The sequence below is a fragment of the Ovis canadensis genome, chromosome 9 (genome assembly GCF_042477335.2).
Source record: "Ovis canadensis isolate MfBH-ARS-UI-01 breed Bighorn chromosome 9, ARS-UI_OviCan_v2, whole genome shotgun sequence".
Taxonomy (NCBI): Eukaryota; Metazoa; Chordata; class Mammalia; order Artiodactyla; family Bovidae; genus Ovis; species Ovis canadensis.
This window is the reverse complement of record NC_091253.1, coordinates 89,303,842-89,330,919: the sequence shown is the minus strand read 5'-3', so window position 1 is coordinate 89,330,919 and position 27,078 is coordinate 89,303,842. Positions and strand designations below refer to the sequence as shown.

The 27,078-nt window shown below is 43.3% G+C and overlaps 1 protein-coding gene across 1 annotated transcript in view; it reads left to right on the top strand.

Moving 5' to 3' along the window:
* LAPTM4B (lysosomal protein transmembrane 4 beta) overlaps window positions 1–26,106 on the top strand; it is a 66,592-nt gene extending 40,486 nt beyond the window's left edge. Inside the window, exons 6-7 of the mRNA XM_069601159.1 lie at window positions 3,578–3,673; window positions 25,499–26,106. Of these exons, the coding sequence (XP_069457260.1) occupies window positions 3,578–3,673; window positions 25,499–25,576 (174 nt within the window). The 3' untranslated portion in view covers window positions 25,577–26,106. The remainder of the gene's footprint in view (window positions 1–3,577; window positions 3,674–25,498) is intronic.
* Window positions 26,107–27,078: the final 972 nt, after the last annotated feature.

The following is a 27,078-nucleotide window of genomic DNA, read 5'->3' as shown; positions in this document are numbered from 1 at the left end:
TCACTTAGGTCTGCATTTTCTCTCCATAAAGCACACTCTGCATTTTTTGATATTGCACGTATGGTTTAGTGGTGAGGATTTGGGTGAATTTTATAGACGGATGTTGAGGCTCACCGCCCCTGCAGCTCCTGCCCCCACACACCAAATTCCTGACTGCTCAGTCAGCCCCAGACCACCCCTGGCATGAGGCTTCGGACTTTCAAATCCCACCCCGTGAGCTTTGTCACTGAAGGCTAGATTCCTCTTTAGCTTCTGCCCTATTGAAGCCCTTCAGCCATGCCTTCCTGTAGAGTCTGTGTCTATTAATTCCAGATTTTCTTATTTTTACCTGCAAGAAGGCTAATCTGACCGAGCTACCCTGTGCCATTGCCCAGAAACTGCTCTTTAAAAATGCGTTTTAATTGTGTAACCATTGATATTTTTATGGGAAATGCTTATTTGAGATTTTGAGTCAGAGGACCTAGATTTAGCTTCAGTCACTGTTGTATCTAGTTGTGTGACCAGAGCTTCAGTTTCTTCCTTTACTTAACTGCAGTGGTAGCTACGAAAACATTCTGTAGAGTGACAGTGAAGTTAAATGAGCTGGTGGGTAGGAAGGTGCATCACTCGCTTACTTATCCGGTAAAGCCCCAGTGTGCCAGGCCATGTCTTAGGTGATGGTGTTGGTGTCCTGCTTTTATCAGTTGCAAATCATAGTGATCTGATAAAAGGCTTCATACAGACTGTCCACAGCACTGTCTCCAACCTGGGAGTAATGTGTTATACATAATAATTATAATAGACAATAACTATGTGTTTATCTGTTCTCTACTAACCAGGTTGCATTTCCTTGAGAACACAGATCCTACCTTCATTTTCCTCTCCCTTGTGGAGACTCAGTAATTGTTAAAAAGAAAATGTGAATACATGTCTGTTTTGTGCCTTCACAAATCCGTTTGCCTGATTAGTAGCTCTCACAACCTAAATTCACTGTTAGACTCTAGTAAGTTTCATTGCTAGTGGTCCCTGGGAGCCCAGATAGGACTTGTGTCAGTTTCATTTTGTCCTTGGTTGGCAAGTAACAACGCTTACCACCTAGCTCTCCAAATAAACAATGGGTGTACTTACTCCTGTCAGTGCACGTTCATTTGGAAAAGAGACCAAATATTTCCTTTTTTTTTTTTAACATTTTAATTTTTTTGTTACCTTTTGGCTGAGCCGGGTCTTACTGCTTTGCACGGGCTTTCTCTAGTTATGGTGAGCTGGGGCCATGCACGTTCTTATCATTGTGGTGGCTTCTCTGGTTTCGAAGCACAAGTTCTAGACGCACAGGCTTCAGTAGTTACAGCCGGCAGGCTCAGTAGTTGCAGCCTGTGGGCTCCAGATCTTGGGCTCAGTGGTGGTGGTACACGCGCTTAGTTGCTCTGCGGCATGTGAAATCTGGCCGGACCAGGGATCAAACCTGTGTCCCCTGCATTGGCAGGCAGATTCTTATCCACTGAGCCCCAGATATTTAATTATTTAATCAAGATTGTACAAATGTCCAACGGAAGTAAGTGTACTGAAGTAAGTTATTGGGGTTTTAGAGACATCAGGCCAATATTTCTCCTATGGGAATGTTGAGTGAGTGTGTGCTCCAAGTGTGGCAGGGGGCCCCTAAGAGTGCAGACTGAACATAATAAGGCCCCAGACACTGAGTACTTCCCCTCCAGGTTTAACCTTCAGTTGGAGATTCATCATTTTGGAGGCCTCACGTCGGAAAGCTTTCCTGCCTTAAAGAGAACCTTCTGTTCACTGCTAAAATAGTGGACAACTTCTTGCACAGGACACAACAGAAAATGTTCAAGCATTCCTTTTTTATTTGTATTAAAATTCTCAATGAGTCTAGGGTTTTTTGTTTGTTTTTGTTTTTTGGAGAAGGAAGAACATTGTTGGATTAACTGAAGATTCGTGTAAATTGAACATACTGTGTACAACGTTCAAGAAAAATACCCTTTCCATCTCTTTCTCATTGTTCTCTGGTTTCAGATTATTGCCATTCAGAAAACAGTTTACTAAAATAGCACTACACAATAAATAACATTTTCATCTTAACATTATCACAGAAAGTTAAGTGTAGGAAATAATAACCCCCAAGTACAAAATGCAGCTTCAGACAGCTTTCTGAGTACACAACAGAATGTTCACCTCACTGTGCTGAAAAGTGTTGACAGATACCCCATTTGTCTTTAAATGTCTTCTTCTTTGTAAAGCAACTTTCTTGAGATATAATTCACATATCATGTTCTCATATATATTCTCATATATATATATATCTCTCATAAAGTTCTCCCATTTAAATGTACAATCCAGTGGTTTTCAGGATATTCACAGAGTTGCATAAACACAGCCCAGTGGTTAAACAGTGTAATTTTAGAGCATCTTTACCACTTGATGTTTTCCCTCACCCCCATCCTCTGCTCCTGGTAACCACTAATCTGCTTTGTGTCTCTGTGGGTTTGCCTGTTCTGGACATTTCATGTAAATGGAATCGTACAATGAGTGGTCCTTTGTGACTGGCTGCTCTGACATTTCCAAGGTTCATCCATACCGTAGCGTGCATCAGAAGTTTCTCTCTTGCTGAATAATATTCCATTGTTTAAACATCGTACAATGGAATATTTTGTTTGTCCAGTCTTGACAATCCAAAATATTAGATTGTTTTACTCTTGTTATTATGGATAACACAAGCTTTTGTGTGGACATAACGTCTTCATTTCTCTTGGGTGTATACCTCAGAGTGGACTCTCCAGGTCATGCGGTAACTATTTAAACTTTGGAGAAACTTTTGGAAACAGACTGTTTTCCATGTGGCACCGTCTTACATTCTCAACAGCAGTGTAGGAGGGCTCCATTTTCTCCATATCTTTAAGTGCCTTTTAATCAAAGAATTTCAAAGCTAGAAAGGGCCTTTAAAATCATTTCATTTTAATCTGATTACACATGATGGGCATGACACTGCCAAGAATTCATATTTTAAACATTGCCCATGAGCTCATGCTTTATTTCTAGTATGTCTTTATTCTGAACCTGAATTTTAATTATCCTCTTTGGATAGTTCATTATGAAGATGGAAATGTTTTAGTGAATTTTATTGACCGTGAAGCAGATTGACACACTATGAACCTCTTTTTTTTTTTTTAAGTTGACTTGTATAATAAAATTATATATAATGATGCAGAGTAAACATCCCAATGATCCAGAGGTAAATGTGAGCAGAATTGGCTAATGAATTGGTTGTTCTGTAACTCTGAGGGGCAATAAATATTTGTAGGGAATGCTCTTTCACTCTTTTCTTGGAAATGTTCTCCTACTTTCAGCCCACTCCTCCCCACCACCTTCTGCATGGTGTGGTAGAATAAGGCTGTAGTGTCACCTTTGGCCAGAAAGTTACTGTACCCAAAATTTGTAATTTTAAAGGCTTTTTGGCTTAGTAGAGTTAATGTGTGTTTAAAATTTATGTAAATAAACATTTTGCAATTTGGCTTTATCCATGGTGATATTTTAAATTATCTGAAGTTTGAAAACTAAGGTCCTAATAATGACGACTTATTTGCAGGGTTACTTGATTAGCTGTGTTTGGAACTGCTACCGATACATCAATGGCAGGAACTCCTCCGATGTCCTGGTTTATGTCACCAGCAACGACACTACGGTAGGTGTGATGTTGCTTCACATGGAGATCTCCACACGTGCACTGTATGATGGCTTCTACGCATTTCTAGTGTTTGCTGCTTTTTTCGCTGTTGAGACATATTCATGAGCTGCTTAGTCATCAAAGGATTCATAGTTGAATGAAATGTGTTTTGTTTTCCTTACAGGATATTAAAATCTAGATGGCTCAGCTTTTGATTCATTTAAAAATTATTACAAATAGGTAATATGTGCCTCTCCACATTTGCGTATCTTAAACTTGCATTATTAAACCATGGTAGATAATTCTGGTTATCAATTCTGTATGACCATATTCCTTCTCCTTTGACATGTGGAATTAAACTTAAAAATGTGATGATATAGGTAAAACAAATAGCAGAGCTTACTGCATTTTAAAGTCTTAGGCTATACCAACTGAGTTAGCCAGGTGATGGAGTTTACTGTGTTTTTAAAACTTGTCCTGTATGTATAAGCTTTCGTAAAAGAATGGAGATGATCTCTGTTATTCATACTTAAATTGTATAAACTTGTTAAGTGTGATTTTGGGCAATACATCTTCATTGGAAGAGTCTTCAAAAAAATCATTGGTCCTTGATGTACATGATCTTGCCTGCCTCGTGGTAAAAGTACAAGCCCTGTAGGTACTACCCTCCTGTATCTCCATCATTGTGCCTGCTGCAGTGCTCAATACACATATGGAATGCTGAATGGAAGGATGGCGAGGAGTGCCGAATGGAAGGATGGTGATGGGTGACATGAGCACGTGGGATGGGTCCTGGGATGGGTCCAGGTGGATAGGATTGGAGGTGACGGAATGGACGGAACAGATGAAAGGATAAATAGAAATGATGTGTCTGTTCTAAACTAGAATGGAGTTTTATTTTTGGTTTTGTTTTTTAAAATTGTGGTCACTTGCTCATTCTGGCCTTACTGAAATAATTTAGCCTCTTCCTGACTTAACTTCCTTGTGTATCAAATGGGGGTAAAACAACTTCAGACCTTATACTAAATACACGGGTGCTAGCTGGCATCACTGAGATGTATGTGGAATTTCTGCAAGAAAGAGTATTTTATGTGAAGAGTTTTCCTAAGTTCTCAGTTAGCAGGTGTCGACTTGAGTCAGAACGCATGAGCAGCGGTTTAAGGAGAGGCTTTGCGATGATCAGATGCACTAACCCAGTGTGTGATACCTGCAGAGTCGTGTGCGCTCATCACAGGAAAACACGTTCTGCCTAGTAAACCTTTAACCTTTAGAGAAGTCCTTTTGGGTCAGTACGTCTCTCTAAGAAAATAACTTCACCAAAAAATAAATAAATAAATAAAAATTAAAAATAACTTCACAATTACTGTAACTTTTTCTTTTTTAAAAAAAAATTTTTATTTTTACTTTATTTTACTTTACAATACTGTATAGGTTTTGCCATACATTGACATGAATCCACCACGGGTGTACATGCGATCCCAAACATGAACCCCCCTCCCACCTCCCTCCCCACAACATCCCTCTGGGTCATCCCTGTGCACCAGCCCCAAGCATGCTGTATCCTGCATTGGACATAGACTGGCGATTTGATTCTTACATGATAGTATACATGTTTCAATGCCATTCTCCCAAATCAAGCCACCCTTTCCCTCTCCCTCTGAGTCCAAAAGTCCGCTATACACATCTGTGTCTTTTTTGCTGTCTTGCATACAGGGTTATCATTGCCATCTTTCTAAATTCCATATATATGTATTAGTATACTGTATTGGTGTTTTTCTTTCTGGCTTACTTCACTCCAGTTTCACCCATCTCATCAGAACTGATTCAAATGTATTCTTTTTAATGGCTGAGTAATACTCCATTGTGTATATGTACCACAGCTTTCTTATCCATTCATCTGCTGATGGACATCTAGGTTGTTTCCATGTCCTGGCTATTATAAACAGTGCTGCGATGAACATTGGGGTACATGTGTCTCTTTCAATTCTGGTTTCCTCGGTGTGTATGTCCAGCAGTGGGATTGCTGGGTCATAAGGCGGTTCTATTTGCAATTTTTTAAGGAATCTCCACACTGTTCTCCATAGTGGCTGTACTAGTTTGCATTTCCACCAACAGTGTAGGAGGGTTCCCTTTTCTCCACACCCTCTCCAGCATTTATTGCTTGCAGATTTTTGGATCGCAGCCATTCTGACTGGTGTGAAGTGGTACCTCATTGTGGTTTTGATTTGCATTTCTCTAATAATGAGTGATGTTGAGCATCTTTTCATGTGTTTGTTAGCCATCCGTATGTCTTTGGAGAAATGTCTATTTAGTTCTTTGGCCCATTTTTTGATTGGGTCGTTTATTTTTCTAGAATTGAGTTGCATAAGTTGCTTGTATATTTTTGAGGTTAGTTGTTTGTCAGTTGTTTCATTTGCTATTATTTTCTCCCATTCAGAAGGCTGTCTTTTCACCTTGCTTATATTTTCCTTTGTTGTGCAGAAGCTTTTAATTTTAATTAGATCCCATTTGTTTATTTTTGCTTTTATTTCCAGAATTCTGGGAGGTGGATCATAGAGGATCCTGCTGTGATTTATGTCTGAGAGTGTTTTGCCTATGTTCTCCTCTAGGAGTTTTATAGTTTCTGGTCTTACATTTAGATCTTTAATCCATTTTGAGTTTATTTTCGTGTGCGGTGTTAGAAGGTGATCTAGTTTCATTCTTTTACAAGTGGTTGACCAGTTTTCCCAGCACCACTTGTTAAAGAGATTGTCTTTACTCCATTGTATATTCTTGCCTCCTTTGTCAAAGATAAGGTGTCCCTATGTGTGTGGATTTATCTCTGGGCTTTCTATTTTGTTCCATTGATCTATATTTATTTTATATTGGAGTGTAACTTGTGACAGTTTCAGGTAGATAGCAAAGAAACTCAGCGGTACACTACACACATCCATTCTACCCAAACACCCCTCCCATCCAGTCTGCCACATACCACAGTTACTTGAAGAATGTTTTCCTTCTCTCTCAATTTCTAGGGTATTAGTTACCTATCAATATCTTTGTATTTTTTCCTTTAAAAACACATCTCAGAATACATTTATTGTCCCGCTGAACTAGTAAAAAAAGTTTGAGATTTGGGGATTTGAGGAACCAGTAAAGTTGCTGAACAAGCAAGATATTATCAGAGCCTCATCCTAAATATTATGAATGTGTGGGACTTATATCTCCATTTTTGAAAAGTTTTTCAGAGAAGAGAATGTCCATATTACATGTGTTTGTTCAGATGTACTTTTGGTGGTTTTTTTCATAGCTTTTTGAAGGGTTTTGTGTGTGAATAATATGTATATATCATATATATGTGTATATGTGTTATATATAATATGTAGATACACACACATATATAGGTTTTGCATATTTTTACATATTTTAGCCCTTTAGCAAAGCAGAAGGGCTGCATAGACAGATATATGTTGTCTAGATACGCCTCAGATCAAAGGATATTCTGAAATTTGTAAAAACTGGGGTGCCTAGAGAATTTAAGAATCATGGGTGAGTCCCTAAAATGCATTCAACTAGCTTTTTAGAGGAGAAGGCAATGGCAACCCACTCCAGTACTCTTGCCTGGAAAATCCCCTGGATGGAGGAGCCTCGTAGGCTGCAGTCCATGGGGTCGCTAAGAGTCAGACACGACTGAGCGACTTCACTTTGACTTTTCACTTTCATGCATTGGAGAAAGAAATGGCAGCCCACTCCAGTGTTCTTGCCTGGAGAATCCCAGGGACGGCGGAGCCTGGTGGGTTGCTGTCTATGGGATCACACAGGGTCGGACATGACTGCAGCGACTTAGCAGCAGCAGCTTTTTAGAGGATGCTTTTATTTTCTGTTTTTTTGAGATTCAGAATTAGGTAAGAATTAACATGTATGTTTTATTTAGGCTTAGATGCACTCAAAAATAGTTGTACTTAAAAATAGTTGAGACATCCCAGCTCTTCTATAAATAGGCGTTTCTTCAGAAAGATTTCCAACTTGGCAGTAGTTAATAGTAGTTAGGATTTGGGACCATGGACTGGTGCCGGCTGTGATATTTTCCTGGTGTGCTGACAGAAGGTCCTGGGGAATTGCTCCATGATGGTTATTGGTTATTATCTTAGGCATTCTCTATCAACTTGCCATTTTTAAGATAAGGAAACTGATGATATGTTTTTACTTTTCTCAAAGTTCCCAGTGAACCTTCCCCACTGACTTTTTTTTCAAATGAATGATATTCCTGGGAAAGGGACATTTATCATTTCTCATACCTTGCATGGGTAACGCAGAATAGGGACAGATCACCATCTAAAATCTCAGCTTTCTGGCAGTGGTTTGTTATTTTTTAATAATGGTATTGTGGATATTATTCTAAAGAGTCCTTATTATATCTAAAATAACATCCTTAACATCATAAAATATCCAGTATGTATTTAGGTTTTCAGTTGCTTCATGTTAATTTTCCTGGCAGTTTATTTGCAATAGGATCTGTGGGTCTGTATATATTTTAAGACTTTATACTTTTTTTTTTTTAGATTAAATTTTATTTATATCAGGACTAAAATGATTGTACTTCTTACACTTCTATAAAAGGTTAGTTAAAACCTATAGTCTCAGTAAATCTTTAGAATAAAATCTTGTGTTTTACCCATGTGTTGTGGATAGAAGAGGACTAGAAGATTATGAATCATCAGACATGGTTGCTGTTGAAATAAAAATAGTCCATGGATCTCCTGACTTCTGATTCAACACAACAAACACTATACATACTCCTTTGCATATTAGAAAGAAGCAGAATCAGATGTAGAAATAACAGCTGAGAAAAAGCAAGTACAAATAAGAGTAGGTGTGCTCAGCTGCTTAGCTGTATCTGACTCTTTGCAACCCTGTGGAGTGTAGCCCTCCAGGCTTGTCTGTCCATGGCATTTTACTGGCAAGAATACTGGAGTGGGTTGCCATTTCCTTCTCCAGGGTACTTTTTTTTTTTTTTTAAAGAAACAACTTTGGTCCACAAACTAGATTTAACTAATTGCATAGCTCTAATACAGTTCTCTGTATTTCCAGTAAATTAGTAATTGGATCAAAGGACTTCTTGTATTTATATTTCCATATTCCTTTTTTGCAAGACTATACTTGATATATTTGTTCTTCCATGAGGAGGGAGATAACGTCTGGGTGAGTCTATCTGAGATGTCAGCAGCCATTGATATCGATTGATGAGGGATTGAAATATAACATTCTATTTTCATTGATTAGCTAGAATATCCCTTTGAAGAAAAACTTTCCCTCACTTTCTATTTAATTACCCAGTGGTACATAGGCCATGATAAATACATATGATTTTGTTCTCTTTATCAGTTTTCAAACAAGTTGTTCCATCATTTTCTAGTGATGACCAGTGGGGTTTTTTTTTTTTTAAAGTAATAAATGAACTAATGAAAACAGGCCTATTATATTACAGCTAGGGATGTTCTGTTAAAAAGGATAGCTATTTTGATTAATTTTATCAGTAAGCCTAAATAGTAAAATTTACCTACTGTTGCACATTTTAGACTTTCTAAGCGGAAAAACAAAATGGTTTTCTAAATAGCTAGTACATTACCATCGTTATTAATGCTCAGATTGTGCCATCTTTCCCAATTAGGGACTCTTCAAGTTGGCACCTTTATAAAGCTGGTGGTCTGATTGCTTCCTTGCTGTCTCGCTGACATTGACATTGTTCTAGGCTTACCTTGTCCATATCCTGTCCCAGACCTGGAATCGGCTATTTCTCTAAGGAACCCTGCTTCCTTTCAGTAAGGACCATAATCTGCATTTCTAGGGTTGGAGAATAGGTTTCTAAAGAGGACTCTACATATTTAAAGATTGTTTTAACTAGTACTAAAGGAATTCTAGTTAGCATTCTAACATTGGGAGAAAAAAAAAAACCAGCAACAAATATACTGGAGCCTCCCTCTGCACCCTGAATAGGGATTTGAATGATATAGTTCTTGTCATTTCCCCTGGTCTCCTAGCTTTATTAAGGTCCTCACAGTGTGTAATAATGTATGTTTCTCCGTTGCCCATGTCTTTATTGGGAATCCTCATGGACATAATAACATGTTATGTCTTTCATTTCCTATCAAGTGTTAAGCCAGATGGCTTTTTTCCCAGGCTGAAGAGTGTCAGGGTGACCTCTGTGGGAAGATAGCTGGGGCTCTGGTTGGTAGAAAATAAATGTGCTTCCGTTTTCTTCTCTAAAACAGCACACATATTATTATTCTCCAAATACCTACTTTTTCAGATACTACTCAGGGAGAATAGAGTTATTAGATATTGGAGATTATTCTCTGGGTTAATCACTTTAGTTTCTTAACTAAACGAAAGCAAAAATCTTTGAAAGAAACACCTGAAGATAGAGAGGTCACAAGTGCTGTTAGTTCATAATGCCTCTTGGGGTCTTGGGTTCCCCCCACCACGATGCTGTTCCAGTGTATGCAGGCTTGGGCTTGGTCATGTCTGGCTCTTTGTGACCCCATGGTCTATATACCTCATCAGGCTTCCCTGTCCATGGAATTTTCCAGGCAAGAATACTAGAGTGGGTTGCCGTTTTCTACTCCATGATGCTCTTAGGCCAAAAGAAATACCTCATTGTTGCTTTCGTTAAGTAGTCAGGTCCAGACTACTTTTGAGTATTAGTTAGGGTAGTACCTAACAGGCTTTGTAGTATTTTACTTGAACATTTAAAATATCCCTTTGAGTCACTGCCATACAGTATAGGGTTAGGCACCCTAAGGAGATGCAGTCTTCTCCTTAGAATGTTGTGGAAATCACATTCTGGATACATACTACTACATATTACCACATTCACTCCCCTGCCTTCATTAAAATCAAACCTTAAGAGGAAGAACATATTAAGATACTAAACATGGATTATAGAAATAGATCTTTCATATTAAAGTTTATGCAAATTGAATTGTTAAAACCTCTTTTAATCAGCTAATACCAGTGAAAACTTGAGTCACTCCAGCATTCTTGCCTGGGAAAATCCCATGGACAGAGGAGCCTGGTGGGCTATAGTCCACGTGGTCCCAAAGAGGCAGACAGGACTGGGCACAGACATAGCCAGGCCGGCTCTGAAGATCTCTTCCAGTCCTGGGCTCTTCAGATTCGTGTCCATTGAACATAACCTCACAAAACAGCCCCTTGACCACAGTAATCTGCCTGTATGAACCAGAGGGTCAAGAGGCAGTGTGGAGGGAGTGGGGGGAAGAAGGTCCTTCGATAACAGGATTTGAAACTTCAGCCTGTGAGTTACAGGCTCTGAAGCTTGTGACCTAGTGAGTACTAGAATATGAGTGAGACATCTTATTTGTAATATCTCCGTTTTAGGTATCTTCTTTTCCCTTGTAATTAAGTAGTTTGTGTGATCTAAGCTTTTTATTTTTAATTTTAAAATTGTGAGAGGTTGAGGTAGACTTGGCAACATCTCAGAGAAGTAGAGAGAACATTCAGGAGACCATTTCCATGGTCAGGATCAGGGCGATGGTGAAGAAGAGGCAGTGGCGATGCAGGGTAGTAGCAAAGTGGCTGAAGAGGAGGGGAGACTGCAGGGGGCTGTCAGAGGGTGCAGCGATCGCCGCTAATGAGGGAACGTGAAACAAGCGTGATTGCCCAGGACGCCGCTTGCTGTGACTCTAACTAGAAACGTCAGATCCCTCACCTGAAGGGCAGGAGCAGACTCCGGGACTGAGAATTAACTGGCCAGCCCTCTTCTCCTGAGCAGTGTTGCCACAAGCGTCATTCAGCCAAGCGCTGAGGAACCCCAGTGAGGGCCCTCCCTTCTCTGCCTCTGTCCCCCCTCCCCCGCTCAGTGGCTTTTGTGCTGTGGGTTTCTCCCCAGACACTTAGGTCGCGGCTGCCGTCTGCCCGGCTCTGGGCCGAGTGCTTTACGTATATGAACCAGGTCTCACAAGAGTCCTTGAAGTTGACCCCCTTGGTGGCAAAGAGGAAACCGAGGCACCAAGTGGGTAACTCCCAAGAGGACACCGTGGTGAGACCTGGGGTGCCGGGGGGCAGTGATCACCACCGCCGCAGCCCTGTTCTTCACCCCACGGGCCTCCCGGACCATCACCGGGGCGGGCAGCCATGGCCTGTGTTCCTCCCTAACGGAGGGTGTGGGGTTGGGACAGACAGGAGGGAGGCAGGAAAGCGATTCATTTGGATGATTCTTCTCAAGGAAAAGTCAAAAACTTTCAGAGCAGGGGGACTTTTTTGTTTTGCTTATTTTTGCCCTCTAGCCCAGGGGAAGGAATGAGAGGGTAGCTTAAAGAAAGAGGTGGAAAGAAAGTTAAAAATAAACTTGGTAACACCTGAGGCAGCTGCCTTGTTTGTTTAGATACATGTATATGTATATATTTATACATATATTTTCCTTATATATATTCTTTTTCAAATTTTTTCCCCATTTGGGTTATTAGGTAATACTGAGCAGAGTTCTCTGTGCAAACAGTAGGTTCTTGCAGTTCCCTTGTGCTGAATAGCCCCGCCTTCTGTAACTCAGCTTCATATGTGCACATGGCTGCAGATAGATTTCTCTGCTGGTTCTAATAGAAAAACATCATGGCCTGGATACCAGCTGAGATTTTCCCTGGAAAGCATTTTCCCTCCTTTAATGTATTCCATGCTTCAGTCAGACAGTGCGTGACATTAACTCAGCTCATATTTCTTTCCTTCCTTCAGTAAAATATAGCATTTGAAAAAAAAATCCTAATCTGTTGAAAGTTATCTCTGACCCATATAACTTTACAGTTACTTCATCCAGAGAATATCTGGAGCAGTCAAATCAACACATTGATATTTTGACACCTAAAGCTTCTGAAAGAAGAGTTCAAATAATTCAGTTTCCATTGTGAACCTAGATAAAGAATATTAATCATTTGCTCAGTTGTAACTTTCTTATACTAACGAGTGAAGAAAAGTATAAGAGTAGCTTTGCAGTGAACCAAGAATAAAATCACCCTCCACTTTCATTGTGTTTTACTTTAAAAACGCACTCAGAACTTGATTTCTTATTTTATCCCACATGTCCAAAATAGAATTCATGTTGACTTTATTCTGGGACAAAGATATTGAATTTTATCTTTTTAACATCCTGAGAAATTTTCTGGGAATATATATTAAGGAAGTCAAAGTAGAATATATATATATATATATATATATATATATATATTTAAGATGTCCTGTAGCATTGTTTTTATAAATTACTTAATTTTGTTTTTGGCTGTGCGGGGTCTTCACTGGTGTGAGGGCTACTCTCTAGTTGCGGGCATGGCCTTCTCACCGTGGTGGCTTCTCATTGGAGCGCAGAGGCTCTAGAGCTTCAGTGGTTGCAGCACATGGGCCCAGGAGTTGTGACATTTGCCTTGAGCCATGTGGGATCTTCCCACATCAAGGATTGAACCCGCATCTCCTGCATTGGCAGGTGGATTCTTTACCACTGAGCCACCAGGAACCCCTGGCATTGGTTTTTAAGAGCAAAAGTATCCATTCTCATTGTCTAATAATTGGGAACTGGTTTGATTTAATAAAGGCATGTCCATTTGATAAGATGTCCTTATGGCCATAAAAATCATGAGCAGTGTAAACGGCAGAAGAAAGGCTTTTGATGTTTTTTAAAAGCAGAGTATAGAAGTTTCTGCTCCAGCAAGGAAAAAGCAAAGCTTGTAGACAACAGATTAGATTCTAGTAGAAATTAAGCAGTTGATTTCTTGAGTAGTAGAAAGCAAAGTGGAAGACATTTCTCCTTCCCCGTTGATTCCAGGGGTGGATGGAAGAAGTGTGTGGTGAAGGAGTAAAAGGGGGAATCTGAAGTCTGAAGCAGTCCTTCCAGCCCGGAGGGCCCTGGCAGCCGCTGAGCAGGGCAGCTGAGTGCAGCCGGGCGGGCAGCCCCTGGAAGACAGGGTCGAGTCCCGCCCTGCGGTGGTGGGCGCAGGAGGTGGCGTAGCGCATTCAGGCCTGGGCGCCAGGAGCGGCTGGAACCTGTGGTCAGGCTTCTGTGGTGACAGCTCACAGAGCATTCCTTCACCCGCCTCAGCTGTCAGGTGTTTTCATTTTAAATAAAAAACATGGTTCTTTAGATACTTATTTTGATCAAGGTAATGTATATATATTTAGGTGTCATTATTTGAGATACATTTATTTAAACATGAGATCCTTAATTGCATTTCAACTTTCTGCTGGGGCTACTATATTGTTTTGGTGTTTTCCTGCCCAAATATCTCACCAGGGAGGACTTTTGACCCAATTCCAAAGATTTGAGATATGAATTCTATATAAGTATAATCTGAAAGAATTTGAGTAGCTTCTCTGCTGAGAATTAAGGGAAATAGTGACTTCCTCCTGTAATATCAATTTATAGTGGTTTTTTGTGAATTGATAAAATTGGCGTGGCTTGTGGGATCTTAGTTCCCCAACCAGGGATTGAACCTACGTCCACCAGGAAACTCCTAGTGTAGTCAGGAGTTTCTCCTTCTGTAGTCAGGGTTGGGGGCGTGGGTGGTCCTCACTAGAGTCCTCTAAATGCGTTTGTTCCTCCTGATTCCTGATGAATTCATTGAGTACAAGATGCCATTGGCTATATATTACATTATTATTTTGGATCCCTCTTATTGTAAAGTGCTGTGAATTATAACACACAGGCTAAATTCAGGCGCTAAAATGTATAATGTACCTTAGAATCAAAAATATATGGGTGTGTGTGTGTGTGTATTACAGGTGGGAGTGTTTAGAAAGTTTCAGAACAGTTATTTTAGATGTCGTCAATAAAGTCAGACTTTCTTTTGTGATGCTCCTGTCTGAAATGCCCAAATGGCAATTTTAGTTAATCATGGAGAGTCATGATTCAACTATCCCTCCTTTCCTTTTTGGCCTAAATAAAGGGGCAAATGTGATAATGTAAATGTTGCCTGGTTTGTTTGTTTTTTTTAACTTGGGACATGGCCGATTAACAAAAATGTCATGTTAGTGATACGTGTACGGTGAAGGATCTCAGCCACACACAGACACGTGTTCATTCTCTCCTAAACTCCCCCCATCTAAGCTGCCACATAAATGGTTGCCTGTTTTAAACCAGGTGCATTGTAGACTCTTAGGGGTGTAATAAATGGTGAAGACATAAATAAATATTTTGACTACTTGGTATTAATTTAAATGGACCTTTGATAGATTCTAATGCCTCTAAATGATACGAGTGATTTGGGGCTGTGTACTTCCACATCTCACATTATCACATCTTCTAAGGTCAGAATTTTTTTCTATAAAAATTTTTTTTGTCTATGAAAAATAGACAAGTGCATGCTCAGTCGTGTCCAACTCTGTGTGTGTGTCCGTGTGTCCGTCCAACTCTGCAGCCCCATGAACTGTAGCTTCCCAGGCTCCTCTGTCCATGGAATTCTTCCAGACAAGAACACTGAAGTGGGTTCTCATTTCCTGGGCTTCCCAGGTGGTGCTAGTCATAAGGAAGCTGCATGCTGACTCAGGAGACACAGGAGACGTAGATTCGGTTCCTGGGTCAGGAAGATCCCCTGGAGAATGGAAATGGCAACACTCTCCAGTATTCTTGCCTGGGAAAATCCCATGGACAGAGGAGCCTGGTGGGCTACAGTCCTTGGGCTTGCAAAGAGTCGGACATGACTGGAACACACACATGCACCGTTTGCTACCCCAGAGGACCTTCCCCACCCGGGGATCAAACCCACGTCTCCTGTGTCTCCCGCACTGGCAGGTGGATGTGTTACCACTCACTGCCTGGGAGCCCTCTGTAACTAAAGAGTCATCTTTAAATTTGCTAGGGTTAGGGTTTTAGCCTCTAGTCCTGAACTCTACCTCTTCAGTTTTGTTTTTTTTCCCCTCTCTGTTGCTGTCAAATTGATCTGAAATGTAAATCTGGTTTTGTCGTCCCCAGATTTAAAAGTCTTCAGGGTTTCTGCTGTTTATTACTGTAGCATTTCCCAACTGTGATGTCATTCCCACTTTGCGATGTGACAGTCATTTGTAACTAGTGGGGTTATATTTTAAATCTGAGTTTGCCAATGGTTTGCCTTTTTTTTTTGCCCTTTGAATAAATAAGAACAGATTTAGCATTATCTCTCCAACAACATCAAACTCCACTCTGCAGTCTTACATTGTAATATTTTCTTGAAGCCAGAGGAGGGAGTGCAGTGATAACTTCATCCTGCCAAGTTCATCTTATTTGTGAAGCAGCTATGAGGGACTGTTAACTGATGTGTTATCAGCAGCTGTAGGTCTCATGAGCTGTGGTGCTCTCACGAACACTGTGCCTCTTGCCTCCTTCCCCTCAAAGGAGCCAAAAAGCAAAAGGATAAGGAAGTTTCCATTTATAGTGGTGTTTTCTTTATTTGTCTGCACTTTGGTGAGAGCAAAGGGCAGTTGGTTTTGTGTAAGCTCGCCTGTGTATGCTCATGGGTGTCTTTCACACATGGCATCACCAAAGCTCCCATCCCCTCCTGGTGGGGAGGACTGCAAGTTTATCAAGATGGTGGTTCCACTTCCCAGTCTTCCTGACAAGTCCAGCTGGGGTCTTGCCTATTGTTCCAACGCTCATCCCTTGTAATCTCAAGCGCCCAGGTAATCTGAAGCACACCATCTACACCTTTGCCGGTGTTTTTTCGGGGACAGTTCACATATGCTTTCTCTAGCTCTCCGGTGGGCGTTCTCCAGCCTTTAGTCCTCAAATGCCTCCCCAGCATGGGGCACAACAGCTGCCCTCTGGTGGCTGCTCGGGTGTCCTGGGGTAAAGAGTGAATGAATGGACGTGGTGTTCCAGCCACGGGCACTTCTGATTTTAGAACCATAACTAAACGAGAGGTGCCCACACCTCTGCAGACGTGGCAGCCTGTAGGGAAAGCAGTGTTCATGTTGTCTTCTTTTGTTAAGTTTGGTAAAGGAGGGAAGAGGGTAAGGCTAGGGGTGATGGGCTGGAAGATCAGCTCTGGGGGAGGTGAATGCTACGTCCACTCCCAGCTTTTGAGGTCAAAGGAATCATGACCTCGAAGGTCTTTGGTTCCTCTGCTGGGCCCTGGGATGTATCCTTCACAGTCAAGAATGGAAACTTCACTGTCAGGATTCTTGAGAGAGAGAGAGGGAGCGAGCCAGAGTTACGTCGAATCGGTGGTCAGTTCAGGGACCTTCCCGAGGCTTTTATCCAGCTGCCTGCTTGCTTCATTGTGTGTGGCTCAGAGCAGCTTACGAGTCACCCTGTCGCGCTTCCCGCAGCCACCAGAGCTGAGGAGGGGAGAGGAGCTCCTTTTGTGACCCACGTGAAGCTGCTTGTGAGGAGAATGTTCACTGGTGTCACTCTGTTAAGGAAGGGCTGTAGTTGAACTAGCTAATAACCCTGTGTTGGCTGTCGTGCAGGTTTTGGAGCATTGCTCCATTTACTGAGCGCCCGGGCGCTCAGCCTGTGTCTTAGGCGTGTTGCCTTCCTGATGGCCTTACAACCATCTTTCGAGGAGCGTCAGTTGTGGTTTCCATTTTATAAGCATGGAAGCTGAAGGTATATTTTACTAATTTTCTCGGGACCCCAGGGTTTATACCTCACAGAGCTGGAATTTGAACCCAGGTCTAATTTCAGAGTTTGTATTTCATCCCACCACCACCGATTGCCTCTAGAATTTGACCACAGCCATATAGCTGAAATGCAATCAAAGAACTCACACCTGGACACATCTCTGTCTTAACAGCCTATGCTGACAAACGACATGGAAATGTAAGACTCTGCTTTTAGAAACTTTTTGGAGGGGAGAGTGGTAAACATACAAGACAGTTAATACCACAAGTGAGGTGAAGTGAAGTCGCTCAGTCGTGTCCGACTCTTTTCGACCCCGTGGACTGTAGCCGACCAGGTTCCTCCATCCATGGGATTCTCCAGGCAAGAATACTGGAGCGGGTTGCCATTTCCTTCTCCAGGGGATCTTCCCGATCCAGGGATCGAACCCGGGTCTCCCGCATTGCAGGCAGATGCTTTAACCTCTGAGCCACCAGGGAAGGACCCGAGAGATGATACAATTTAATTGATAAGCTGCTTATGTAAGTGCTTCAGAAGAGTGGTCTTGTCTTTGAGTTCAGAGTGCTGTACTATAGTTACTGGCATTTCTAGTGTTACTCTTATGACTTCATATTATCTATAAAGAATATGGAAATATCTAATTGATGTTTTTACTTTAAAAACTAATTCATTTGTCTGATCCCAGAGAGCAATAGTGGTAAAGAATCCTCCTGCCAGTGCAGGAGACGTAAGATACAAGGGTTTGATCCCTGGGTCAGGAAGATCCCCTGGAGCAGGAAATGTCAACCTACTCCAGTGTTTTTGCCAGCAGAATCTCACAGACAGAGGAGCCTGGTGGGCCACAGTCCGTGGGATCACAAAGAGTTAGACATGACTGAGCATCTGAGCACACACACAGTTGCATAGCATAATTCAGAGGAGAAGAGTAATTGTGTCTGCTGCCGCTGTTGCTACTGCTAAGGCGCTTCAGTCGTGTCCGACTCTGTGTGACCCCGTAGACAGCAGCCCACCAGGCTCCCCCGTCCCTGGGATTCCCCAGGCAAGAACACTGGAGTGGGTTGCTATTTCCTTCCCAGTGCATGAAAGTGAAAAGTGAAAGTGAAGTCCCTTAGTCATGTCCGACTCTTAGCGACCCCATGTACTGCAGCCTACCAGGCTCCTCTGTCCATGGATTTTCCAGGCAAGAGTACTGGAGTGGGGTGCCATTGCCTTCTCCAGTAATTGTGGCTAGACTATTTCAGATCTCTGGAAGTGATTTTTAACCTGAACCTGGGGTTATTTGGGCTTTCTGTGGAATGACAAGAAGCAAACATTTGGGAGAGAGAAATCATGGGGAAAAGGAGTCAGATTGGTGTTGAACTTGCCATACTAGGGAGTCATAGAAATAAATCAGACAGGACAGAGTCAAACAGTGGGCTGCTAGTGGCCTGGGCCTGAAGGTCGTGAAGAGCATGTATTAAATGAGGAAGTCCTTTGTTTCCCAGGGCTCACATCGGTTTCCTGGGGGCCCCTCAAGGCATCCTGGTTCTCTAGTTTCCATTGGTGTCTGGGGCACCCTCGATGAGCTTGGGTCTCACAATACAGGAGGAGAATCACACAGGCAAGAGGCCCCCCGACCCGCTGCTCTGTGAAAGCACATTTCGGCTCCTGGGCAGGGAACTCCAACTGCACTGTGCTCCCTGGCTGCTTTGTTAGTGTCTGTTCTACATGTGTCCCGTGCCCACCACCCTTTCTGGCTTAGACGGATCATGTCCAGCAAACTGGGATCCTTTTCCGGGCCCCTGCAGAAGCTCAGAGCGAATATGTAACTTAGCCCCAGCCAGGAAGCGAGAGGGATGCGGTGGCCCCGAGCCTGCCCACTGGCCTCTGGTTTGCAAATTGCCCCTTGATGACTGACTTCTTTCCTTCAAGACTGCTATGATTATTCTTTTATTTTTAAAATATTTTTAACAGTATAACATGCGCATAGCTAAAAATCGTGGTAGTGCAAAGTTTATTTCCCAGTGGTCTGCTGCCATTTTCTTGCCCATTCTCCACTTTTCCATCCCGAAGTAAACACTGGCAACTCGTTTCTTCAGGTATTTACCTCCATATTTCTATATTACTAATTTTTCAAGGGTCAATTTGAGATCCCTTTTGACTTCTTGGATAGGGTTTAAGTTTTATTCTCCCTATATTCTCCGCTGCCTTCATCTGCCTGATACAGTCACATCAGGTTTTTTCGTTACATCTCCAGTTAGTGTTTTCCTTGATTTTAAGAAAATATTGCTCAGTGCAGAGCTCTATCATGTACATCCCTGCTCTTGTACCATTTTTCCCCCCAAGCAAACATTGCTTTGTTTTTTCAGCTGCCGAGTTTTTAACCTTTTACCTTGCCGTGATCTATCAGATCTGTCCACGACATAGTAACATTTCCCAGATGTTTGACTCTGTGAGATAATCAACCAGTTCTTCTTCTTTTTTTTTTTTTTTTTTTAACGAAGGCTTCTCCTGCTCCAAGGCCCTCATCCTGGGCCTTGATTTCTTCTTAACCTACTTCACCCTTATTAGGATGTAGAACCAGCAGACAGGCTGCCGGTGTAGTTTGCCTTGTGCCTTGGACCCCTCTCCCCTACAGTCCAAGTCCCCAGGATCTTGGATGGTTCTTGGAGAATCTGATGAAAGCTCTGAACACTCTGCCCAGGAAAATAAATGCACACATATAAAATTTGGTGCATAATTTTGTGAATGTCGAAAGATAATTTATATAACATTACCTGCACTGTAATCCTATCAACCGGAGAGTTCTGAATAAGTCTTCAGAACCTTAACTCAGATATTACAGTACAACTACATTTACTATTTTTCCCAACACATAATTCTTTACTCTTAAGCATTTTCTCATTTCTTAGTGTTTGATGGAGTGAGTGAGTTTTCCAAATTTTAATGACTTGCAGACGTGTGGCCAGTTGGAATCACTTCTCTTCCAGGGTGTTCCCTTTTGCAACCTTTGATGTTAATCTGTTTCTCCCTCCAACTGTTCTGTATGTTGACGTAGCTGAGGATGAAGATCCCCTTATAACACTCCATATTTGTTGAGTTGAATCGAAATGAATGATGAGCTACTTTCCTGGTAGTGCATGTCCCCAGCATAACTGCTCCCAATGAAAAAAGATACTGTATATAGATAGATGCTGATCTTCCTAAGGAGCAGATGCCCTGCTGGGGTCATTGACAAGAGGGATTTTCCATCTGCGTGAAAGGGAGTTCCACCATCCAACACTCACTCTGTAGTTGAGATTCTATTAAGACAAACTCCTGGGGCTTGGTTGTATTGAATATTGCTTGAAGTGAAGTGGTGCATGGCTGAGATATATAATGCATTTGTGTTTATCCACTCATTGATTTGTTGTTCAGTTGCTCAGTTGTGTCCAACTCTTTGCAACCTCATGGACTGCAGCACACCAGGCTTCCCTGTCCTTCCCTATTTCCCAGAGCTTGCTCAAATTCATGTCCCGATTGAGTCAGTGATGCCATCCAGCCATCTCATCCTCTGTCATCCCCTTCTCCTCCTGCTTCTTCAATCTTTCCCAGGATCTGGGTCTTTTCCAAATGTGTCGGCTGTTCACATCAAGTGGCCAAAGTATTGGAGGCTCAGCTTCAGCACCAGTCCTTCCAGGGAATATTTAGGGTTGATTTCCTTTAGGATGGACTGGTTTGATCTCCTTGCACATCCATACATGACTATTGGAAAAACCATAGCTCTGATTATACTGACCTTTGTCAGTAAAGTGATGTCTCTGCTATGCTGTCTAGGTTTGTCATGACTTTGCTTCCAAGAAGCAAGTGTCTTTTAATTTCATGGCTGCAGTCACTTTCCACATTGATTTTGGAGCCCAAGAAAATAATGTCTGTCACTGTTTCCATTGTTTCTCCATCTATTAGCCATGAAGTAAATGGGACCAGATGCCATGGTGTTAGCTTTTTGATTGTTGAGTTTTAAACTGGCTTTTCACCTTCTTCAAAAGGCTGTTAGTTCCTCTTCACTTTCTGCCTTAAGGGTGGTTTCATCTGCATATCTGAGCTTATTGTTATTTCTCTTGGCAGTCTTGATTCCAGCTTGTGCTTCATCCGCCTGGGCATTTCACATGATGTACTCTGCATATAAGTTAAACAAGCAGGGTGACAGTACACAGCCTTGACATACACCTTTGGCGGTTTTTGAACTCACTGAGTAGCTGCTGTTTATTAGACAGCAAGGTAGGGGATGGTGTACATTTTTAGTCTTCAGAGATTATTTTTTGGTCATTCAGTGTGAATGATCAAATTTTTTAAAAAACAGGGCTTAACTAAATGCCAGCTTCTAACAATGTCAAAATAATTACGTTTCCCTTAAGTTTTGTGTTGTAGGGCATCTCACTTGGAATTTTCTATGTTAATCGATCCTACAGTTATTTTCTCAGATTCCCAAGTTGCTTCATTGATTTTACTTGAACAGGACAATAGCTAGTGTTTTCAGTGAGTCGTAACACACTGTAAGAGAAGCAGTGTGGCAGTCCTCATTTCACCAACACTTCGCTGAAATCATCATTAAAATTAACATCATGTAGCTTAAACAAAGATGACACCATCCCTTCAGAATTTAAAACCAACTCTATTTGGAGAAGTGTTCGTTGAAAGTAATTCAGGAGTACGAAGTGCTCTGTGAAGAGTGTTTGCTGGTCTGCATTCAGTATGTGGTCACGGGGAGGTGAAGACAAGTGTGAGGGTGTCAGTGTCCTCACCAGGCATCTTGACTTTGGATATAGGGTCCAAGGCAACAGAATATTTGAGAGAAAGCCCATGAGGATGCTGTGAGTGATATGAAATGAAACTTGAAAATGAATTTGAAAGTAAATAGCAAGAAACAGTGACATACGGCTAAACCTAATGTGAAAATAAGTCTTTGGCAAGCAGAAGACAAATTTGCAGCACTTTCTCTTCTTCAAGACAGTTTTGTGTTTAATCATTCGTGAACATTTTGGAAACTTTGAGTGTTGCATTTGGCTCATGGTGGGGAACAAAAATAAATTGGCTGTGATGGCGGATTTCACTTCTTTTTGAGTAGCCTCACCGTGTTTTATGGTCACTCCTCCAAGGAAAGTGACAGATAGGAAGCAGCTGATAGCTCAGTGAGGTGGTGCAGCATAAAGCCGACGCCGAGTCTTTGCAAAATTGAATGTTTCTATTGCTGGTCACAGCTGTTTCTGCTGGTTGTATCTTACACATGTGTGGCATGCTCACACACACGTGCTGGAGGCTGAGTCCTCAGGTCAGACACTCAGTTGCAGAGAGCTGGGCTGTCACTTTAGAGCAGAGAATACGCTCTGCTCCAGCTGAGACTGGCAGGTTCCTAGTGGACATGCTGCTGCCGGAGACCGGAAATGCCTCTCGAGGGGGACAGGGGTCCCCTCCATGCTCTGACCTTGGCCTGTCTCTCCCGCCCCTTCCGACCACCCTGAGCATCACATCACATCCCCTGGGTTCCCAGGAAGTGCTCTGCTCCCAGCCCCCTCCCTGCACCGGTGCCCTCACCTCCCTACCCGCCGGGTGGCCCTCTTCATTCACTGCCTGGTCCTGCTCATCCTCCGGAGGAGCTTCCCTGCCCTCCAGCCCGCCTCAAGCTGTCCTGTTGGTTCTTGGACATCTTGTCTACACCTGCACGTCAGTCTCGCTCATCAGCATGACGTGCCCATCTGCCCTCCCCAGGCCGTGCATCGAAACACAAAACACAGATCTTAGTAAAGTTACAAAGTCACAGGTGTTTGGCTTCATAGTAATCTTAAGTGGGTCATGTAGGGCTACAGAGGAGAGCTGTGAAATTTCCATTTTTCACCTAACATGGAAAAGGTGTGAATCCGCTTCCATAAATTAAATAAGGTCCTCATTTTGCACCCTGTAAACGCTTTCATGATGCTGTTAAGGGCTGGCAGAATCTCAGTAAGGGCCACTTCAGAGAGCAGTTCCTCAATTCTCTAGAACGGATGTTCCTCCACAGACAGCGAGGTGTGTTCACGTGTGTGGGGGGGATGGTGGGCATGACCCAGTACCCTCTGCGTCCTCGGTCAGCGTTGGCTTGTGGGATGCAGGGCACACGGGGACGCTTCCTGGCCTCGGAAGGGCGCCTGTACTGAGCGTGCCCTGGGTGCTCTTCCCTTCCAGCGCCGCCAGCAGCAGCCGAGCCCCGGCCCTGAGTCTTCCCGGGCAACGCCCAGGGGGAAGGACTCACACAGGTGCGGCGTCGCCACCACTTCCGGGAACGGTTCTCAGACCTGTTTGACATTCTTGTGGGTGCTGAGCCAGTTGCCCACTTCTCACCGGTGCAGCTCCCAAGTCCATCTCCTCCCCACCCGCACTAGCCCACGCGGAGCTGGCCTGGTGACATCTCACCTTCGCCCGCCACCTTGCTCTCCAGCCTCCCGAGTAGAGGGCGCCAGAGGAGGAAGGCGTTTTCCCTCCCAGGTCGTGCGTGCCCCACAGCGTTCAGATCTTACTGTCCGTGACCCCCCAGGCAGCGGCGCGGGCAGCCCGTCTCCCGGGCAGCCCGTCTCCCTGACAGCCCTCCAGCAAGCATGCACCTTGTCTCAGGTAGTTTCCAGGGCCAGCGGCACCTCCTGGTACCCCTGAATAAGCACCTCTGCAGCCCATCAGGTGGTTCGCACCCTTGGCCTGATTCTACCCAGGAGGCGTCTCTACTATCCAGTGAGCTCAGCCACACTGTCTCTGACAAGTGATTGCCCGGCCTTTGGGGGAGACCCCTTTCCATGTGTGTTCCTCCCTTGAGTTCCATCCGTCAGCACTCATAGCTGGCAGTGTTTTCCTTTTTTGCTCCTCAGTGAGTGCTCTGCACCTCCGATCTCCTGTTCGTACCATAATTCTTTGTTAAACTTTTCTCTGTTCAAACCACGGGGTGGCTTCTGTCTCCTGAGGGGACCCTGACCATGCAGATGCCCGCTACCAGTGTCCCAGCTCCACACCACCCCAGCCACCATACGGAGTCTTCCAGGCCCAGCCTACAGGACCGCGCACTCAGTTATTTCCCCGGACACTGTGTGCCTGCTGGCCAGCAGGCCCTGGGTTAAGGAAGACAGGACTGCAGCCTGGCACTTGTTGAAACTCTAGAAAAGGAGAAAACCAAGTAGTGTAGTATATTGAGTTTGTGTGAGTGTGCGTGTGTGTGGGGTGGGAGGTGGGAGTAATGTAGACAAAACTTAAAGAGAAACTTGAGAATTTTAGTGTCCTCTAGGAGGCCAAGGGGATAGATAGATGGCACGGCAATTCATGGAATTGATAGACGTTTACCACTTTAAGTCATGTCCATAATAGAAGAAGTATTAATAACAAAATGTGGTTTTGTTTTGTTCCACTTCATTTGTGAATATTCTTTCACTTTCCACAAAGACCTTGAGCTGGGTAGGGTGTCTTAACGTACCTCATCTCTGAATTCCTAAGGGCAGGAACCGTCACCTAGTAGGTGTACAATAAATGTTAGTTGACTAGAGGCCAGTCACACAGAACTGATGTTCTCTGTTTTGTAAATACTCTGCAAAGTCAAAGTCAGCCAGTGTCTTCTTATGTTGACAGTTCATGAGCGATTACGTGCAGTTGTTTTTGTCCTTGAAATGTGAACAGAAAGGTTGTTCATGAGCTTAAGATTTTTGTGCTTCCTCTCCAGCCATTTACAGATAACATCAGCCTCGTCAGGTGTGTATCACAGCATGTGAGGTGCCTTTTAGACTTCTAATTCTCAGGGATCCCTATGGTGCAGACACAGAAACGGAGGTTGGCTCACTTACCCGTGGCAGTACTGATAGGATGTGGCTGAGTCCCGGCTTGGAGTCCAGGTTGATACCAAAGCTCTTGTGTTCCCACTTAACTGCCCAGGTCTCACCACACGTGGCCCTGTGGTCAGTCTGGCGCCTGCCCTACTTGTGTGAACACACATACACGTCACCCCCGAGCCTTTGTTTCTCTTCAGAGCCTGCTTCCTTGTCCTAGAAACACAGCCCTCTGGCCTCCTCGGGCACTGTGACATCCAGGTACAAGTGGAAAAGGATTGGAAAACTTGAGAGAAGGCCAGAAGTGTCTTTCCTTCACTTCATGGGTTCAAAACTCTCTCCTCTTCCCAAAATCCAGCCACTTGCTAAACAGTTGATACTGGTACATGTTATGGGGAAACTTGAGCTAAAATAAAGCCCAGGAGAGCAGGTGTGCACCTTTAACCTCTGACCCTTGCCTTCTCTTCTTCCCAGGTGCTGTTACCCCCGTACGATGACGCCACTGTGAATAGCGCCACCAAGGAGCCGCCGCCCCCATACGTGTCTGCCTGAGCCTGGAAGTCTGGCGGAGCAAGAACGACAGCCAGACTTTTCATTCATCAGAGCAATAGTTCTTTAATTTTTCTTCTGAGATGAGCTCTCTGAGCTTATTTGTTGCAGAAATGCTACAGTTTAAAAATTTAGATGTTAAGTTGAAACTCTGTAGTTTGAAACCTATGCTTTAGCTGGAGCACCGTGATAGAGTAGCTGTAGAAATTCTCTCTGTGGGGTGGGGTGGGATGGGGTGGGGTGGGGTGGGGTGGGCTCCTCTAGTCTTCCCTCGGCGTTGGAACTACCCGACAACCCGGATGAATCTCGAGTCCAAGACGTCTGTCGTACGTGCTGAGCCCCAGAGTCGAAGACTTTCCAACGCTTTTCTCTTCACTCCCTCTTTCTCTTTTGAACGTGTATAATCAAGTCAAAATTAGACAATGCTTTTCCTCGGCCATTCCAATTTATAGAAGAAACCCTTAGGAGAACAGGAATGTTATTTGTGTAAGGAGTCCATATAAATACATAAATAAAACAAGAATTTCCTTAGACATTTACTTTATGATTTAAATTTGGTGATAGGTTTTGAGTTTGCTGGTCAAGGAGTTTGACTGTGAGACTCTCTGATAATCCATGGCAAGGCAGGCAGTCGGTGGCTGCCCTGGTGGCTGCTCTTGTCCGCGCGTGTCTGGGGTCACATGTCCGGCGTGTCAGGGGGAACTGATGGATTTGGTCCTTTGTGGTGTCAAGTGTGTGTCTCCTCCCCTTTTCCCGCCCCTGCTCAGAAACCCCTCTAGCTCAGTGTTCTGGCCTCGCCTGACTCGGGGAGGACACCCACCACCAACCTTTGTCAGGTAGAATTACTGATATATATTTATCTAACAATATGAAAGAAGATTTTCTTCTCTCCCTACAAGGTATAACCTGCTACTGTGAACTTCTGATCACAGAACTTGTGATCTTTTAAAAGTCTTCTGAAAAATGGGAGGCGGGGGCTGGAGGGGGTGATGCTTTCCTTGTGAAATACCCTTGTCTTGACTACCTTGAATTTCCAGAGATTTTTATATATTCACACGTTCAAAAGTCACAGCTCTTCATTTTGTTCATTATTGGATGTGCTTATAGATGAAGGCGTTTGCAATTAAAGTGAAATTTTTCCCACATTCAAGAAGACCACCTTTGACTCTGGTGATTGTGCCTGGAAACACTTCTTGCCCACTTGGGACTGTGTTGGACACAGAATTTGGCCCAAGGAGGAGGCTCTGTGGCTTGCCTCACACATAGGTGTTTTTTAATATCTTCATGCTGATAAAATCAGAGCATCTTGGGCCAAGAGAAATGGAGAGGACAGACATATAAAACTTGGAGCATTCCTAACCCCGCCTCTGCCAAGCTCTGCCAACTCAGCTGCTTTGAATCTGATTGCTTTCTGTCCGCAGTGCAGTTGTAACAAGCTGTTTAGATTTCTCCTGTGTTCCAAGGGAGGTTAAAATAGGAGGGATTTTGGCTTGTTTCCGGATAGG